The sequence below is a fragment of the Mirounga angustirostris genome, unplaced genomic scaffold (assembly GCF_029215605.1).
Source record: "Mirounga angustirostris isolate CCGP_5_RB_7025 unplaced genomic scaffold, mMirAng1.0.hap1 SCAF_4, whole genome shotgun sequence".
Lineage (NCBI taxonomy): Eukaryota > Metazoa > Chordata > Mammalia > Carnivora > Phocidae > Mirounga > Mirounga angustirostris.
The window spans coordinates 41,204,574-41,225,091 of NW_026991712.1; the positions used below are offsets into that span (position 1 = coordinate 41,204,574).

Here is a 20,518-nt window from a genome sequence, read left to right on the forward strand (position 1 = left end):
ATACATTTTAGCAGAATATATCAGGTTAATTTTTCTACCTAACTCCTGCTCCAGCTACCCATGATACATTGTACCATGAAATAAGGCAATTTCCTTACAGTTTTTTGTTGTTGTTTTTTTAATTTGAGAGAGAGAGAGATCAGAGATCAGGAGCAAACGGGGAGGGGCGGAGGGAGAGGGAGAGAATCTCAAGCAGACTCAGCACTGAGCTCAGAGCTGGACATGGGGCTCGATCTCACAACTCTGAGACCATGAACTGAGCTGAAACCAGGTATAAGAGGCTTAACTGACTGTGCCACCCAGGCACCCCAATTACCTTACAATTCTAAGATCTCTAAAATACTCTATTTGGCAAGGAGTCATATTATTCTTTAATGCTGTTATTCTTACATGGAAAAGTTGCCTGGGCTTCCTCCTCAAATTTCTGATAAAGTCTAGAAATTAAACAAAATGAATATTAAAAATTCACTACTGGGGCACCTGGCTGGCTCAGTTGGGAAGAGCATGCAACTCTTGATTTCAGGGTCCTCAGTTTGAGCCCCATGTGGAGGGCATGAAGCCCACTTAAAGAAAAAGTTCACTGCCTGTAGGAGCCAGTCTCCAAGATGGTCTGCAATGTATTAACACCCTGTATAGTTACTTTCCACAATGCACCGAAGTCAGTGCATGATCAATAGAATATGGCAGAGTAAGGTCATAACATTTCTGGTATTAGGTTATAAAAGAGATCTCACTTCCACTATGGCACACTCACTCCAGTCTTTTGGATCACTCACTCTAAAGAAAATCAGCAGCCAAATTGTGAGCAGCTCTATGGTGAGGTTCATGTGATGAGAAACTAAGGCCTTCCAGGCCAACAACCAGCAAATAACTGAGGCTTCTTGGAAAAAGTCACATGAATGAGCTTGGAAGTAGATGGTTCATGCCAGTCAAGCCTTCAGGTGATTATAGCCCTAAACAACTTTTTTTAAGATTTTATTTATTTATTTGACAGAGAGAGCGAGAGAGCACAAACAGGGGGAACAGCAGAGGAAGAGGGAGAAGCAGGCTCCCCGCTTAGCAGGGAGCCCGATGTGGGTCTTGATCCCTGAGCCGAAGGCAGATGCTCAGCCATCTGAGCCACCCAGGTACCCTGCCCTAAACAACTCTTGACTGCACCCTCAATAACAAGCCCTGAACCAGAACCACCCAGTTAAGCCACTGTGGATTCTTTACCATCAGAAACTGACACGTTTATTGTTTTAAGCTGTTAAGTTTTAGGCTGATTTGGTATGCAGCAATAACTAACACATCACATAATCAAGAAAGTCATCCTTTTATTATTGTAAATAATGCCAGTTTTGTACTAAATAGATTTCATTCTAAAAAGCAAGACCTCCTAGACCTAGTCTATGAGTTCTGAAATACTTTGAGTGGGCTATTAAATTTCTAACAATCAATCCTAATAAAATTTTAGAAAGTACATGGCAACTTAAAATATTCTCTAGCAAGCACTTTTCTGATGTAACAAGAAATCATCTTATCCCCCTAGCATCTATACCAGATTCTCTAATAATATACTAAAAGGAACTAAAGCTCCATAGAGAAGTGGCTAATTCCAAATCTTTCACAGGGAATGTATAAGGTGAGCCTGCTTACCTTGTTGAGCCAGAAAACAAGAAAGCTTTCAAAGGTTAATGAAGATGTGTTAAAAGAACTCAGCAGTTAGCCTGAAAGGACTTGTATTAACCAAAGTTGTGACAATTTGAGCAACGAAAATGATGGTAATGGATTTAGCCCTACTGAATCAATGAAAATCCCAAAGGAGAAAAACATGCTTAAAAAAGAGAATACCAGTGAGGCACCTGACTGGCTCAGTCAGCAAAGCACACAACTCTAAATCTCAAGGTTGTGAGTTCAAGCCACATGTTGAGTGTAGAAGCCTACTTTAAAAATAAATAAATAAATAAAATTATATACACACACACACACACACAAATGTAATATAAAATGTATTATATATATATATATTAAAAGTATATTTTTAAAAAAAGAGAACACCAGAAAGTTTGTTTTATCACTATCTGAGACAGCTATTAAACAATTTCTTAGAGGGCGCCTGGGTGGCTCAGTTGGTTAAGCGACTGCCTTCGGCTCAGGTCATGATCCCGGAGTCCCGGGATCGAGCCCCGCATCGGGCTCCCTGCTCGGCGGGGGGTCTGCTTCTCCCTCTGACCCTCCCCCCTCTCATGTACTCACTCTCATTCTCTCTCTCTCAAATAAATAAATAAAATCTTAAAAAAAAAAAAAAGATTTTTTTTTTTAAATTTATTTATTAGAGAGAGAGTGAGAGAGAGAGCGCAAGAGGGGGAAGGGTTAGAGGGAGAAGCAGACCCCCCGCCGAGCAGGGAGCCCGATGCGGGGCTCGATCCCGGGACTCCGGGATCATGACCTGAGCCAAAGGCAGTCGCTTAACCAACTGAGCCACCCAGGCGCCCCTAAAAAAAAAAAATCTTTAAAAAAAAAAAAAACAATTTCTTAGAAATGGGTAAAGTGAAATTAAGCATTTGTTCTGACTTTCTAATAGTAACTGAATTTAAAGGTAACCAAAGAACACTGGTTAATAAAGACATAGTCTAGGGATGAATACTCTAGGGATACCTAGGTGGCTCAGTTGGTAGAGCACCCAATTCTTGATCTCAGGGTTGTGAGTTCAAGCCCTGTGCTGAGGATGGAGCCTACTTAAAAAAAATAAAGAAAATAAAGAAAAATTCTACCTTTGAAGAATGAAGAATGTAGCTAATGAAAATAGAAAAATGTAATTTAAGGGGCACCTGTTTGGCTCAGTTGGTTAAGTGTCCAACTCTTGGTTTTGGCTCAGGTCATGATCTTGGGGTCCTAGAACTGAGCCCTAAGTTGGGCTCCCAGCTCGGTGGGGAGTCAGCTTCCCTTTTCTCTCTTTCTCTGCCCCTCCTCCACTCATGTGCACACACTCTCTAAAATAAATAAATAAATCTTTAAAAAAAGAAAAATATAATTTAATAAACCCTAATGTAATCACTAATTTCAGCCAAGATTAGCAACTGGAATTACAACCCTTAGGTAAATGGTTAATGTTGAAAAGGACATTCATTTGGTACCCTAAAACACCACACAAATTATTTTCTAGTCATACTATTCAATGAAGAAATCTGTCATCCCCCAAACCAGCAGTCAATCTCAGACTCACTAGGGGTAGGCCACATAAATACCACGTAACTTTCAGTATCATGGAACATGAAAAACACATCATCTATGATATATTCAAACTAGAATTGCTATCTTGAGTTCATCAAGCCTTTGATATAACTTCCAGGTTATAGAAACACAAAGAATAGAGGGAAAAGCTAGATGACACCACAACGAAACAACAAAAGAAATCCGCAAGGTGGGACATTCTGTAGGACAACTAACTCCGTCTCTTCAACCACAAAAAAAGCAATTATAGAGGATTTAAAGAGAATTAAGGAGGAGCACCTGGCTGACTCAGTCAACAGAGCACTGGACTCTTGATCTCAGTCTTGAGTTCAAGCCTCATATTGGCCATAGAGCTTACTTAAAAAAATTGGGGGGGGTTGCCTAGGTGGCTCAGTTGGTTGGGCGTTTGCCTTTGGCTCGTGTCATGATCTCGGGGTCCTGGGATCGAGCCCCACATCGGGCTCCTTGCTCAGCAGGGAGCCTGCTTCTCCCTCTGCCTCTGCTGCTCTCCCTCACCTCCACTTGTGCTCTTTCTCTCTCTCTCTCAAATGGATAAATCTTTTAAAACATTTAAAAAAATAATAAAAATAATTTTTTTAAAGAAAAAGATTAAATATGTTTGATCCATAAAGCTGAACAACTGTATTTGAAAACTTCTAAGGAAGTTTTTTTTTTTTTTGGAGAGAGAGTGTGCAACTGGGATGGGGAGGGGCAGAGGGAGAGAGAGAATCTTACGCAGGCTCCACACCAAGCACAGAGGCCAAAGCAGGGCTCAATCTCATGACCCTGAGATCATGACCTGAGCTGAAATCAAGAGTCGGACGCTTAACCGACTGAGCCACCCAGGTGCCCTTAAGGAAGATTTTTTAAATATCCTTTATATTTATGGGGCACCTGGGTGTCTCAGTCGTTAAGCGTCTGCCTTTGGCTCAGGTCATGGTCCCAGGATCCTGGGATCGAGCCCCACATCAGGCTCCCTGCTCAGCGGGAAGCCTGCTTCTCCCTCTCCCTCTCCCACTCCCCTTGCTTGTGTTCCCTCTCTCGCTGTGTCTCGCTCTCAAATAAATAAATAAAATCTTTAAAAATAAATAAATAAAATATCCTTTATATCAAATTACTGGCAGCATGTGACTCTAAATATAAACAAAGCCCAGTAAGAGATTATAGCCCTTAATGCTGAGTCTCAATAATTTGAAAGTAGCATATTTTTTATTTGGCAATTGCCAAAGAAAATGTTGTAAGAGAATGTTTCATCTTTAAAAATTTAGTCATGGTAAGTGTTAGGGGAGAAAAGTGTTATGGAAAGAAAGAATATCCACCCTTCAAAACTAAACTTTTGACACTGACCAATGCCAAGAAAATTTTTATGTCTCAAATCAGCCCTCCATTTCGAAGAAGACCCACTGCCTGCTCTTTTTACTCACAATTAAAGAACTGAGGCTGCTTTGATTACCAAAAGGAATGGGTTTATTAACTCAAAGCACTCTGTGATAGATTAATACAGAATCCTTATCTGTAGTGATTAACTTAATAGTGATATATCTGATGCCTCTTCCTTCTTTTCATGAAATCGTGTCATCAGTTTTAAATAAAAGAGGAAAGAAGAGGCACATCCATGTATGCCAATGTTACTATGTCTGAAAAAAGAGAGATATAAGGTAGGTGTATTATTCTTCAATTGCATGACAAATGACCACACATGTATAGGCTTTTTTTTTTTTTTTAAGATTTTTATTTATTTATTCATGAGAGACAGAGAGAGAGGCAGAGGGAGAAGCAGGCTCCCAAGGAGCAGAGAGCCCGATGCGGGACTCGATCCCAGGACCCTGGGATCATGACCTGAGCCGAAGGCAGACGCTCAACCATCTGAGCCACCCAGGCACCCCACACATGTATAGCCTTAAAACAACATAAATTTATTAGCTCACAAACCTACCCCAGTATGTGTGAATATTGTGGTCAGGGTCTCCCTAAGCTAAAATCAAAACTTCAGCCAGGGCTGCTCTTCTCATCAGGGCTTGCAGTCCTCTCACCGGCTCCCTGGTTGCTGCCAAAATTCATTTCCTCCTCACTTCACACCAGCAACAGCACAGCAATCCATCTCATGCTTCAACTATCTCTGACCTCCCCTTGTGCACCAGGTGTAGAAAGATCTCCACCTTTAAGGGCTCATACGGTTCATTAGATCAGGTCCACCAGGTAATCTTCCTACCTTAAGGTCAATGGTGCCATTTAACATAACAATCACAGGAATGATATCTCATCAGATTCACAGAGGGGATGGGGTTTGGAATATTTGGGGGGTGGCATTTTTAGAACCAAATACCACAGCCATAAAACAAAACTGTAAAATTTAATTCAAAAAACACTTCTTACCTGTTAATAATGAACCATGCAACAGTAAGCATTCCTGCTAGCCATGTTCCACTCATAAGCCAACTTGTAACAAATAAAGCAGTAACATATATTCCTTGCAATCCAAAAACAATGCCAATGTAGAAATATACTGGCTCAATAATCTCCTAATTGTAAAAAAAAAAAAGGAAGAGGAGATAATAGGACATTAAATAATTTTAATTATTTGCACAATGTAAGAAAATAAATATTAAAGTCAAAAGAAAACATACATTGCTACCAGTTGCTTGATATAAAACACTGGCGATGAGTTCTGGATATAGAGACATTTGCTGCACTGCATTTATAGTCTTCAGAGATACAGTTTTGTTATTGTGTGTCAATTCATAAACACCTAAAGACAGAGAAATTTTTCTCCATATTATTTATTCTGCTTTTACAATAATTAAACATGTCACTCAGAGGCATTAAATATTTTAAATTATTAAAAATCTCAAAGTATAGTACACTGTGCATTTTTCCTATGTTTTTATTAAGTATAAGAAAGAATAATATTTATATTCTAAGACAAATCTCCACATTAAAGGGCTCCCACATAGTAGAACAATGTTTTATTTTAGAAAAATGTTGTTATTAAAAATACAAATGTATAGGGGCGCCTGGGTGACTCAGGTGGTTAAGCAACTGCCTTCAGCTCAGGTCATGATCCTTGAATCCCAGGATCCAGTCCCACATTGGGCTCCCTGCTCAGCGGGGAGTCTGCTTCTCCCTCTGACCCTCCCCCCTCTCGTGCTCTCTCTCTCTCTCTCTCAAAAAAATACAAATGTGGGGGGCACCTAGCTGGCTCAGTTGGTAGAACATGCAACTCTTGATCTCAGGGTCCTGAGTTTGAGCCCTATGTTGGGGATAGAGTTTAATTTAAAAAAAATAAAAAATACAAATGTGGTTATCATACCTCTTTCAAATGAGGGCGCTTTTAACATATCTTTATAATAAGAGTAATAAATGGCACTGTCACCTTGAAATGTGATTTCTCGTTCAAGCTCCTAAAAGAAAATGAAATGGTTATTCAAATACCAGTATACTAAATTTCAAATGCAATCTTCTTTCTCCTCATCTTCTAAATTAATGCTATTTACTTATCCTTTTATTCAAAGACATGTTTGAATTTTCCTTTAATCACTAGTGGTCACATTAAGGAGGTTAAACTTTTCAATAATCGGGCAATATTTTAATGAAACACCTAAGGTTTGGGGCACCTCGGTGGCTCAGTCAGTTAAGTGTCCAACTCTTGATTTTGGCTTGGGTCATGATCTGAGGATCCTAAGACTAAGCTCTGCATCAGGCTCTGTGCTCAGCGGAGTCTGCTTGAGATTCTCTCCCTCTCCCTTTGCCCCTCCCCCTGCTCATACGTGCACTCTCTCTCTCTCAAATAAATCAATCGAAAAAAAAAAAGAAAGAAACACCTAAGGTTTAAAATGGATTGTAGGGGCGCCTGGGTGGCTCAGTCGTTAAGCGTCTGCCTTCGGCTCAAGTCATGATCCCAGGGTCCTGGGATCGAGCCCACATCAGGCTCCCTGCTCCTCGGAAAGCCACTCCCCCTGCTTGTGTTCCCTCTCTCGCTGTGTCTCTCTCTGTCAAATAAATAAATAAAATCTTTAAAAAAAAAATGGATTGTAGCTCATAAGTCATATATAAGGAAAATCTAGAAGGAAAACCAGAAAAAATGCCCTAAGGATAGCAAGAATAAAAAATGATGGTTGAGGTGTTAAAGTCCATAATAAAAAAAGAAGTTTAAGAAGAAATCAGTATTTTCTATTGCTTATCCACTTCCTTATATATCCAGAACTGTAAGCCCTTAACTCTTTTCCAGAGCAACAGATACCTAATCAGTGCTTTTCAAAAGAACTTTCAGAAATATAAATCTTAAGTTCCTAAAATTGGGCTATACAGGATGCTTGCATGGCTTAATCAGTTGAGCATCCAACTCTTGATTTCAGCTCAGGTCATGATCTCAGGGTCGTGGCTCCTGAGAGCCTCCCACATCAGGCTCCACACTCAGCAGGGAGTCTGTATGAGATTCTCTCCCTTGGCTCCTCCCCCCCACACTCATGCTCTCTCTTTCTCTCACTCTTTAAAAATAAATCTTTTAAAAATTTTTATTATAAAAAAATTGGGCTATACAGAACCAAGAATATACGTAATTCAAAAACACTGAAAAACCTTGTACATTTCATGACAAATCAAGCTTTTATAAATCTACAGTCTCTGAAAATGAAACTCCTTTATTTTCATGCATATTTATCAATTAATACAAAACAATAGGTATCAGAGCAGTTTTTCTTAAGTTTGGTCAACAGAATTTCCTAAGACATAAATGGGAATTACCTAAAGAGTTCTATAGTTAAATAAGTTACGCAAAGACAGCATTAAAGAAAATTAATGGGTTTCTTTATTGTAAGACTTCTCAGAGTTTCAGTATACCTTATGCAACTGTGAATCTCCAAGAGGAAATCTTTCCTAGATCTATTTGACCAGTGAATTTTTTTTCCTCATTTAGAGCTTATTAATCGAAATAAGTTTCCTTAACAACAAAAATCTGATAAATAAATTTCCTTAAAATGATTCTTTATGAATGGAAACATTCGTTTCTTTCTAAGATTTCAAAGATGTGAACTTTTGATCAATGCTTCTCAAATTTAATGTGCATATGAAACTCCTAGAAAAGATCTCTGATTAGATTCTGATTCTAAAGTGGGGCCTGAGAATCTGCAATTCTGAAAAAGCTCCCAGGTAAAGTCAATGTTCCTGAATCACACAGGGTTTTAAAAAACACAGTGTTTTTTGATGCATGCCTTCTATTATTTTTAAACCTTTGGTTGTTCTCAGTTCTGCCTACACAACAGAATTGCTTGGACATATTTTGAAACACTGATCCTAGACATTCCCTGCTACCCCACCTAAGAATCTGTGAGCTTTTTAAAAGCTCATCAGATGATTCTATTGTACATCCAGTATTGAGAACTACTAATAGTTATTAATATGCATAAAATTTTCAAGGAAATAGGATATGCTATAGTAATAGCTTTTGTCAAATCAATACAGGTAATTATTCAGCTAAATGTTTTGGTGGGATTAGGTCAATCAATGGCTTAAAAACAGTCAGTTGGCTTGACTACTGCTCAAAAATAAGAACAACAAAACAGTTTGGACTAAAAAAGAAAACAAAACTCTTTAGAGTCAAGTGATAACACTGTGAACCTTATTAATGCGTGAAAGATGTATCTGATTGTGAAGGGAAGTCTGAGAACAAATTTACTCAAAGGCTAAATTATGAATTATGTAAGTAACTATGGTGACTAAAGGGTCTGTGGAATACACATGATTTAAAACCAGACATTAAACATACTAATATGAAGAGACATCTTAATAAATACTGTCATGCATGTTAATCATTTCCATGCCCCCAAAACATTCTAATCATGTAATCTAAAAATTAAAATATTTTACTGCTGAAACTTCAACAGATTGTTTCTGAAATGTAAACTACGTAAACTACCAAAACTACTCAAAGTGTGACTAAACTCCGTAACATTTCACTGTCATCAAAAGCCCCTGATAAATTAGTTGCATGAAGGAAAGCACCCTCATAGTTTCTATTCCATGGCCTGGAAATACATTGTATTAAATTTTTCAAGGTTGATGCTGTGACTGTGTTCTCAAAATAGCTCCTGCACCATTTTGTTTCTAATGCCTGTAAATAAGAAAGCACTTGTCATACTTATCACACATATATTTTGGCTCCCTGGGAAAAACACATTACTTAGATTAAAATTAAATACTAAAACAACTTCCATATGCTCAAAATTCTTTCTTCTTACCTGCCTGTTGGAAAACCAGAATTTCCGTTCATGGTATGCTGATAAATAGAGAGCATACATCATACCACTAGTAACTGCTGCAAGACAGCCAATGAAAATCTTTGCAAAGCGCTGAAATAATACATCTGAAAAAGCATATTAAAAGTAATCAGATGTAGATGATATTTATATTAATGCACTTCTATTTTTAAAAAGTAATCAAAAGGTAGTATGTACCCTTGATAAGATGTGAGGAAAATGACATTCTAACTCTGTGTTCTTCCTCCCCAAAACCTATAACCCCAGTCTAATGAGAAAAACAGCAGACAAATTCTAATAGAAGGACATCCTAAATATACCTGACCAGTATTCCTCAAAACTGTCAAGGTCACTAAAAACAAGAAAAACCTAAAAAACTGCCACACCCAAGAAGAGTCTAAGGAGACATGCCAACTAAATGTCACGTAGGATCCTGGAATAGAAAAAGGACATTAGGTAATAACTAAGCAAATCTGAATAAAGTATGGATCTTATTTAAAAATAATGTATTAATATACCAATAATATTGGTTCATTAACTATAACAAAAATACCATACTAATATAAAATGTTAATAATAGGAAAAACTCTGTGTGTGGGCAGAGGGAGGGTGTAAGAAGGTAACTCTGCACTATCTGTCCAATTCTTCTGTAAATCAAAAAAGATTTCAAAAATTAAAGTCTATTAATCAAAAGAAAGAATAAAAGGAATGTACTAACAAACATCTAAAGAAAAAATACAGGCTCATTCAGAATTACTATCAACAGCTTTTCCTTATCAAGGAATTTTTTTCTTTATTGAGGAATAATTTACATACTATAGATTACAGCCACTTAAAGTATATATAATTCAATGATTTTTTATGATTATGTATTTAAAACATCATATGCAACTGTTAAATATATGTAACTACTTCTTGATGAAATAATATAAAATACATGTGAATTTTCTACACACAGGGTGATTTAGTCCTGCTCTACTCTAGCTATTAGGTATAATAAGCACAGGCCTAAGGGCCCAAAGCCCAATGTTCTATTACCGAATGACTGACAGGTCCGTAAAACTCAACTTGCTGATTTATGAGCTTAGCTAAACTAAAATCTTAGCCATTTTCAAAATATTATTTAATAAATATTAGTTTTCATGGAACACTAGAGACATTAAATAGACTAAGTAGTTAGATATCACTAAGGCAGTAAGAATTACATTCAAAATGCTTGAAAAACAGTACCCAAAAATCAAATATTATTATCAGTAGGATAAAATTGTTTTAAAATTACTGTTTTCAATGGCATGTGTAGGGCGCCTGGGTGGCTCAGTTGGTTAAGCGACTGCCTTCGGCTCAGGTCATGATCCTGGAGTCCCGGGATCAAGTCCCGCATCGGGCTCCCTGCTCGGCGGGGAGCCTGCTTCTCCCTCTGACCCTCCCCCCTCTCGTGTGCTCTCTGTCTCTCTCATTCTCTCTGTCTCAAATAAATAAATAAAAAAAAATCTAAAAAAAAAAAAAAATAGCATGTGTAAAGCATTTGGCCTGGCACATAGTAAGAGCTCAGTAAATACTAGCTATTATTGTTGAAATACAGAAGCATACATGCAAAAATATATAAGATAGTTAACTAAAGCAATGTTGACACAATATGAACTAAAAAAACTGGTAAAAAAAACTTATCAATGGTGGCAGTCTGGCAAAAGTGCTTCAAAGTTTCTGAAAGTGTATGTTTTCCTGTTGTTTTTTTTTCATTAAGTCTTAGATAATGGTAAATTAATCCTAATTATCAGTGGCTATTATAAAAAGTATGTAAACCAAATCCTACATATAAATGCCTTACCTTAATACTAAATATGTTTTTTTCAAAGTTTTTTGTGAAGAGTCAAAGATGGAATAAGAAAAAAAGAGCACTACATAAATATCAATACCAATAATACAGGGCATAGTTAAGTAATATTTAAAGCAAAGGAAGAAGCTAAGGACATGTTAGGAAAAGAAACGTAGGATTCAATTTCACAAAGTAAAAAAAAAAAGTAAAGTATAAGTGCACTGAAAAAAATATAAGCAATACTTGCCAAAACTTTTAAAAGTAGTTCTATTGGAATTATTTATACATTTTATTTTTATTATACTTTTCTCTATTTTCCACATTTTCTACCCTAAAAATATTTTTGTATTCAGGGGGAAAATACTATTTTACAGTAGTTAGCTCTAGATTGTTTAATTATCTTTCTTGTATTGTATTTTCCAAAATGTTTTAAATGACCACTCTATTAGTAAGCTTCACTATGATAAAAAAAAAGTTATCCCAAACTATTAGTGGCTTACAAAATACAGGTTTATTTCTCACTTATGCTACTTGTGGGTTTTGGGTCTGCAGTGACTCTCCACCCAATTTCAGACTTCAGATTAGCTGTGGCTCTTCTATCTTCTTCAGAGTCCCAGATTGGGGCCAGTAGCTATTCTCATGACAGAGGATAAGAGCAGGAGAACAGGACACCTGGGTGGTCCAGTCTGTTAAGCACCTGCCTTTGGCTCAGGTTATGATCTCAGGGTCCTGGGATGGAGCCCCGAGTCAGGCTCCCCGCAGGGAGCTTGCTTCTCCCTCTCCCTCTGCCTGCCACTCCTCTTGCTTGTGCTCTCTCTCTTTCTCAGTCAAATGAATAAATAAAATCTTAAAAAAAAAAAAAAAAAGCAGAACAGGCAGATCATACAATGCCTCTTATAGTTTCTGGTCAAAACTAGTACAGTGTTGCTTCCACAGACATTCCATTAGTCTAGGCAAGTCACATCAACAAGCCTGACAATGAGGGAGCAAAGTACACACTGCTTCAGAGACACACTCCAAATCACATGGCAATGGGAAGAAATGAATAATTCACTTTAGGGAAGGGAGCAAACATTTGCAAACAATAAAAGAGTCTACCAGGGTCTTCCCCATTCCTCACAAATACTCACTTCCCTCCCAAAGGCAAAACACACTCACTGCTTCTCAAGAAAGACACCCTAAGAGCAGCTTATTCAGCTTGTTTCCTGCATGTATATATCATTTTAAGACCTGAATAGTTATATCCTTTTTAATCTAGGTTGACAGTTCTTTTAACAGTACATCTCTCTCAAAAACTTAGCAGGCAATTCTCTTATTTACTTAACAGAAATAAAAACAAACGTCCACAAAAAGATCTGTAGAACTATGTTCATAAAGCCTTATTCATAATAGCTAAATACTGAAAATTACTCAAATGTCCAACAAGAAGAGAATAGATAAAAAATTACAGCAACATGAATGAATCTCAGAATGATTATATTTTTAAAGGATAACATGCCGAGCTAAGTGAAAAAATCCAGACACAAAAGCATACATGTTGTATGATTCCATTTATACGAAATTCTACGACATGCAAAACGAATTAATAAGAAGAGTGGATGTTGGGACGCCTGGGTGGCTCAGTTGGTTAAGGGTCTGCCTTCGGCTCGGGTCATGATCCCGGGGTCTGGGATGGAGCCCCACATCGGGCTCCCTGCTCAACGGGGAGCCTGCTTCTCCCTCTGCCTGCTGTTCCCTCTGCTTGTGCTCTCAATCTCTCTGACAAATAAATATATAAAATCTTTTAAAAAAAGAAGAGTGGTTGTCTTGGGGGGGGGGGTACAGGGAAAATCTTCAAGAGGATATAAAGAAACTTTCGGGGATAATAGAAATGTTCTGTATCTTGTTTCAGCTGCATTCCAGTGTCAAAACTCATTTAATTAAATGCCTAAGATTCTGTGCATTTTACTGTAAGCTAATTATACAGGTATACCTCAGAGATATTACAGGTTCAGTTCCACACCACTGCAATAAAGCAGATATTACCATAAGCGAATTAAGTGAATTTTTTGGTTTACTGGTTATATAAAAGTTAAGTTTATACTACACTGTAACATTATGTCCAAAAAAAACCCATACATATCTTATTTTAAAAAGAGTTTATTGCTAAAGTATGCTAACCATCACCTGAGCTGTCAGTGAATCATAATCATAGACCACAGATCACCACAACATATTATAATGATAAAGTTTGAACTACTGCGAGAATTACCAAAATATAACACAGAGATAGGAAATGAGCAAATGCGGTTGGAAAATGGTGCTGCTAGCCTTGCTCGACACAGGGTTGCCACTAATCTTCAGTTCATTAAAAAAAAAAAAAAAGATATCTGCAAAAAATAAAAGGAGGCATGCCTCTACCTTAATTTTTAAAAATTAAATTACTTATTCCTGCAAAGAAACGAACAATTTTGTCAGCTTTTTACCTACTTGATTCTAGTCAGCTCCATCCATGTTCCAACAACTATACAGAAGTCCTCTCCTGCCTTGTGTGCGGGGGATGTGTTCCGAGATCCTTAGTGGATGCCTGAAACTGTGGATAGTACTGAACCCTAGATACACTATGCTTTTTCCGATACATACATACCTGTCATAAAGTTTAATTTATAGACACAGTGAGAGATTAACAATAACTAATAATAAAATACAACAACTATAACAATATGTTGTAATAGAAGTTATGGGAACACAGTCTCTCTCTCTCTCTCTCAAAATATCTTACTGTACTGTACTCATCCTATTCCTTGTAATGATGTGAAATGGTAGTGATGAGATAAAGTAAGGAGAATGACATAGGTACCATGAAGTATGTTACACTACTATTAACTTTCTGACAACACATCAGAAAGCGGATTATCTGCTTCCAAACTGTGGTGAACACAGATAACTGAAATGATGGAAAGTGAAACCACTGCATGGGGGGACTACTGTACTGACAATTTTTTTTCTAGATGAGTCTCTGAAAAGGTTTAACTACATGTATTTTGATCTTATTAGGCTTCTGTGGAACCACACCCTGTGTTATTTTCTAGGAAATACCTTCATCCATCCATATATTTTTAACAAACTCTGTGGGAGAGCCTTGCCCCTGATTTAGTCATTGCCTTGAGGATTCATCTTAGTCATCGTCTTTGTTGCTCAAAGTATTTCTCATTTTTCTTGATTTTATTAGCTAAAATAGACAGTTCTAACTCAATACTACAAGTCCCAGAAATTTTGGATTCCCTCTTTTCCTCTTCATTCCTACTTGCAAATAGGCTAATTCTGTTCTAAATTCATCTCTTTCCTGTAATCAAATGCAGCTGATAACCAAGGCACTGTAGTAACATCCTGTTTTACAATGCTGTTACCTAAAGTAATAAAAAAGTAGTATTAAAATTGCAACTATTCACAGGATTTATCACTGCATAATATGGATTATTATTTTTCCAGCTTCCAAAAAATTTTCTTGCTGCTACCCCCAAGAACTAGCTCTGTAGATAACCCACTGCCTTTATCTTATTTGAGAAAAAATATGTAAATGGGCCCTCAGGGACGCTTGGGTAGCTCAGTCGGTTAAGCGTCTGCCTTTGGCTCAGGTTATAATCCCAGGATCCTGGGATGGAGTTCTGCATTGGGCTCCTTGCTCAGAGGGGAGCCTGCTTCTCCCTCCTCCTGCCGCTACCCCTGCTTGTGCTCTCTCTCTCTTTCTCTCTGACAAAATCTTTAAAAAATAAAAAATATATATAAAAAAATAAATGGGCCTTCAACTCTCTTCAACTCTCAGCGGGAAGCAATGAGAAGGCTGTTCAGCCCCTAAGGATGGCATGTTCTCCAAAGCCATCTTCATATATAGTTCAGTAGGATAATAGAAAAAGAAGGACCAGGGCGCCTGGGTGGCTCAGTCGTTAAGCATCTGCCTTTAGCTCGGGTCATGATCTCAGGGTCTTGGTGATGTCATGCACCCTGCTCAGCATCGTGTCTGCTTCCTCCTCTCCCTCTGCCCCACCCCCCAGCTCATGCGTGCATGCTCTCTCCCTCTCTCTCTCAAATAAATAAATAAAATCTTATTTTTTTTTAAGATTTTATTTATTTTTTATTTGAGAGAGACACAGAGAGAGGGAACACAAGCAGCGGGAGTGGGAGAGGGAGAAGGAGGCTTCCCACTGAGCAGGGAGCCCAATGTGGGGCTTGATCCCAGGACGCTGGGATCATGACCTGAGCCGAAGGCAGACGCTTAACGACTGAGCCACCCAGGCACCCCAATAAATAAATACAATCTTAAGAAAAAAAAACACAAGGGGTGCCTGGGTGGCTCGGATGGTTAAGCGTCTGCCCTCAGCTTAGGTCATGGTCTCCGGGTCCTGGGATCAAGCCCTGCGTCAGGCTCTCAGCTCAGTGGGGAGTCTACTTCTCCCTCTCCCTCTGCTTCTCCCCCTGCTCATGTTCTCTCTCTATATATCTCTCTGTCTCAAATGAATAAAATCTTTAAAAAAGGGAGAAAAAGAGGGGCGCCTGGGTGGCTCAGTCGTTAAGTGTCTGCCTTCGGCCCAGGTCATGATCCCAGGGTCCTGGGATCAAGCCCCGCATCGGGCTCCCTGCTCTGCAGGAAGCCTGCTTCTCCCTCTCCCACTCCCTCTGCTTGTGTTCCCTCTCTTGCTGTGTCTCTCTCTTTAAATAAACAAAATCTTTAAAAGAAAAAAAAAGAGAGAGAGAAAGAAAAAAAAACAAACCAACTCTGCACAGTCATTAATGAGCTTCCGTGGTAGATAAAACTTAACAAATGTCACAATTTGATGCTGAAGGAGTTAAGCACATCCTGTGTGACTCCATTAGGAAAAGAATCAGCGAAGCTTATGCCTAGTTTCTTACAGATTTTAGCCTTAGGTCTTTTCCTTTTGCTGATTTTGTTTTGTACTGTTCACTATAATAAGTCATTGCTGTAAATATTCTGAGACCTGTGAATCCTAGCTAATCACCAAACATGGGGGTGGTCTTGGGGACCCCTGACACAGAGCACAAAACTTACCTTTTTAATTTATAGATATCTGGACTAGAATGAATCATACCTGGCCCTGATGTAGATAAGAAGACCTTGGGCCTCAAGACTGCTGCCAGGACTGGGTAAGACTGAGTATCTTCCTTGGGGCCAGAGAGATAGTGAGTGTATTTTGTTTGAGGGAGAAAAGTAAATATTTATGACCAAAAGGAAAGAATGTGGTAGAATGTTACATTATTATTCCCACTTATTTTATCCTTTCCTATAAAAAGATTATTCATCTCTGCCCACTACCATGTGACTTGCAACGCTTCCCTGTAGTCAAGGTATACTTCTCCATCTCTTCCCTGTAGTCAGGGTATATTTCTCCATCTCACTGTCTGGATTGATTATATGACTTCCTTGGGTCAACAGAATATGAGTACAAGTGACAAAGTGCCAGCTCAGCAGAAAATTTAAGAGACACGGCATGACTCTGCCTGTTCTCCTGCTCTTTTCCTCTGTCTTAAAAAAATGTCGCAAGTAGGGGCTGTTCCTTCATGACACATCAAGCTACACCAGCCAACCTGAAGCCACAACATGGAACATTAGTCAGAAATAAGTGTTTTTTGTAAGCCAGTGAGATTTAGGGTTTGTTCTACAGCAAAACCAAAGTTGACTGATAATACCATGTAATTAATCTCAGAACAGGTATACACATTTAAAATATTAATACAAGGGGCGCCTGGGTGGCTCAGTCGTTAAGCGTCTGCCTTCGGCTCAGGTCATGATCTCAGGGTCCTGGGATCGAGCCCCGCATCAGGCTCCCTGCTCGGTGGGAAGCCTGCTTCTCCCTCTCCCACTCTCCGTTTGTGTTCCCCCTCGCACTGTGTCTCTCTCTGTCAAATAAATAAAATCTTAAAAAAAAAAAGTTGATAAAATATTAATACAAAATATAATACCTAGCATATAAAAAGCCATTTTTGTAGTAGCACAAAAACTCCAAATTTATCTAACTTACGTTTTGGAGCTCTTTCAGGAATTGAAGTGTCACTGATTTTCTCTTCTTTGACAGATTCCTTATTTTCTGAAGACTTCAGCTTTTTTCTTTGGCGCAGTTCTACTGTTGCTCCTTCAAATATTTAAGACATTATTGCAACACATGTATCAAGTTGTTCTAATCTATAACCCAAACTTTTATTATATTAAGGCAAAAGTCACATAGAGAACTTTCAGTATCAAAGATACCTTTTTTCACAATTAAATAAATAAATAATTCATTTAGACAGAAAGACTGTCTTTCATACAAAAAAAAAAATTAGGTTCTCCCTTCCACCTGTGCTTTCAGAGTCCTACTGATAAACAAACAAGCTCTTCTCCTGAGATAATGTTATTTTCAAAATATCCCAAAATAAGTAAACCCCTTTCCAGAATGACTGGGGAACAAGGTGTTATTTAATACATTAGCGCATTATTCTAGTTACCTGAGAATATCACACTCATGATTCAACAATTAACAATTTTTTAAAAATCTGAATATAATAAAATATATTGATCATAAAATTATACTTCATTTTTAAAACAATCCTGCAAGTTCTGCAGAATTTCACAGTGCTGTGTTATTATCATTGTACAGTCTTATAATTTAGATATGTGAAATAGGCATACCCCTATATGTGGAAAACTGTCAGAAAATTTCCCAATGTTAGACTACCCTTTTATGTCTAATAAAAAATGTAAAGCAGAAAGTACCTCCAAGGGGCGCCTGGGTGGCTCAGTCAATTAAGCAACTGCCTTCAGCTCGGGTCATGATCCCAGGGTCCTGAGATCGAGCCCCACATTGGGCTCCCTGCCTGCTTCTCCCCCTCCCTCTGCCACTCCCCCTGCCTGTGCTCTCCTGCTCTGTCAAATAAATAAATAAAATCTTAAAAAAAAAAAAAAAAGGTACCTCCAAACCAGTAAGCTGAATTCCAAATGAAACAAAAATTTACTGTATTCAAACCTAACTACTTTTCCTTCCTAGAGTTAATTATCTCTCTCTTTTTTTTAAGATTTTATTTATTTATTTGACAGAGAGAGCGAGCACAAGCAGGGGGAGCAGCAGAGGGAGAAGCAGGCTCCCCACTGAGCAGAGAGCCTGATGCGGGGCTCAATCCCAGGACCCTGGGATAATGACCCGAGCCGAAGGGAGACGCTTAACCAACTGAACTACCCAGGCGCCCCCTCTTTTTCTTTTCTTTTAAGCAGGCTCCACACCCAGCATGGAGCCCAACGCAGGGTTTGAATTCATGACCCTGAGATCAAGACCTGAGCTGAGATCAAGAGTTAGATGCTTAACCAACTGAGCCACACAGGTGCCCCCAGAATTAATTATCTTATAAGGGTAGACTATGACTGTCATGTTGGTACAAACTGTCCTGCCAAGCTTATAAGGTGGTTCAAGAATTTATTTCCTCCTTACTGGAGCAGAGGAGAGTTTTCTCTTTTCTTTTAGGGATGACCTTAAGCTATGAAATGTGAGCCTAAAAAGAGAAGTCAAAAAAGGAGAATGAATCCGCTGCTGCTGATCAGATGAAGGATTCTAGCTTTACTATGGAAAATGAAAAAACAACTCTGTATTTTTTTAATATAATTTTTTTTAAAGATTTATTTATTTATTTGAGAGAGCGAGAATGAGAGAGAGTACATGAGAGGGGGGAAGGTCAGAGGGAGAAGCAGGCTCCTCGCTGAGCAGGGAGCCCGATGCGGGACTCGATCCTGGGACTCCAGGATCATGACCTGAGCCGAAGGCAGTTGCTTAACCAACTGAGCCACCCAGGCGCCCCAATTTAATTTTTTTTTTAGTAATGTCTATACCCAATGTGGGGCTTGAACTCATGACTGTCAAGATCAAGAGTCACATGTTCTTCCAACTGAGCCAGCCGGGCCCTCCCTAAAAAGGATATTTTTTAAAATAGCTTTAAAGCAAACTCAAGTTTGCTAAAATGTCTTTAAACACTGGCATTGTGATTAAAAAATAATAACTGTATATTTAGTGGATTCAGTCTGGTCTAATTTTTAACCATTTCTAAGCTATCATTTATTTTGTAATTGTCTTAAGTACTGAAGCCAGTGAACAGATTAGAAAATAACATTATTATTAGAAAAGCCATGCCTCAGATTTTGAGTTCTTTTTTTTTAATTTTAGAGAAAAAGAGAGAGAGAGAGCATGTGTGTGCACAGTGGGGGAGGGGCAGAGAATCTCAAGCAGACTCCACGCTGAGCATGGAGCCCAACACAGGGCTCAATCTCATGACCCTGAGATCACAACGCCAGGTGAAACCAGGAGATGGACGCCCAACTGACTATGCCACCAACACCCCAGATTTTCAGTATTTTTGCATACAAATCTGGGTCAATTAATAAATACTACTATATTTCTTTTTCATGATGCCTTTTTAATTGCTCTGGGATAAAGCAAAAGTTAAAAACACCCAACAAAAATGAGGATTTAGGGGCACATGCACCCCAATGATTACAGTAGCAATGTCCACAATAACCAAAAAAAGGAAAGAGCCCAGATGTCCATTGACAGGTGAATGGATAAAGAAGATGTGGTGTGTATACACACACACACACACACACACACACAGAGGAATATTACTCAACTATCAAAAAGAATGAAATCTTGCCATTTGCAATGACGTGGCTAGAACTAGAGGGTATTATGCTGACCGAAATAAGTCAGTCAGAGAAAGACAAATATATGATTTCACTCTTTTGTGAAATTTAAGAAACAAAACAGATGAACATAGGGGAAGGGAAGGAAAAGATAAGGTGAAATCAGAGAGGGAGACAAACCATAAGAGACTCTTAACTACAGGAAACAAACTGAGGGTTGCTGGAGGGGAGGTGGCTGAGTGGATGCAGTAACTGGGTGATATAACCCCAAGAAGTTTACTCAGTCATTACACTTACAAGATCACACACATTGATAGTATTGAAATTTTTTTTGAAAATTTAACTGGATAATTTCAGAAAGCAAGCTAACAAATCTGTTAAGGTAGTTTACAAATGGGTTAAGAAGGTCTTTTTTATTAGAGGTTAAAAGCACACATTTAAGATAAAGATAGACTGGAAAGGGGATATCACATAGAAAGTGTTCTTTATAAAAAGCTATCATTTTCCTTTTTAAAAAATTTCCTTAGGGGTGCCTGGGTGGCTCAGTTGTTAAGCGTCTGCCTTCGGCTCAGGGCA

The 20,518-nt window shown here is 38.4% G+C and overlaps 1 protein-coding gene across 4 annotated transcripts in view; it reads right to left on the reverse strand.

Moving 5' to 3' along the window:
* Window positions 1-20,518, reverse strand: part of DPY19L4 (dpy-19 like 4) — a 68,326-nt gene that overhangs the window by 43,280 nt on the left and 4,528 nt on the right. Inside the window, exons 2-6 of one of the 4 annotated variants that reach the window (XM_064588114.1) lie at window positions 17,304-17,414; window positions 9,453-9,577; window positions 6,527-6,617; window positions 5,844-5,965; window positions 5,593-5,738 (exon numbers count right to left, since the gene is read on the reverse strand). In XM_064588114.1, the coding sequence (XP_064444184.1) occupies window positions 5,593-5,738; window positions 5,844-5,965; window positions 6,527-6,617; window positions 9,453-9,577; window positions 17,304-17,414 (595 nt within the window). Of the gene's footprint in view, window positions 1-5,592; window positions 5,739-5,843; window positions 5,966-6,526; window positions 6,618-9,452; window positions 9,578-13,755; window positions 14,117-17,303; window positions 17,415-20,518 lie in introns of those variants that run through there. The other 3 variants (XM_064588115.1, XM_064588117.1, XM_064588116.1) reach the window with 3 other exon arrangements.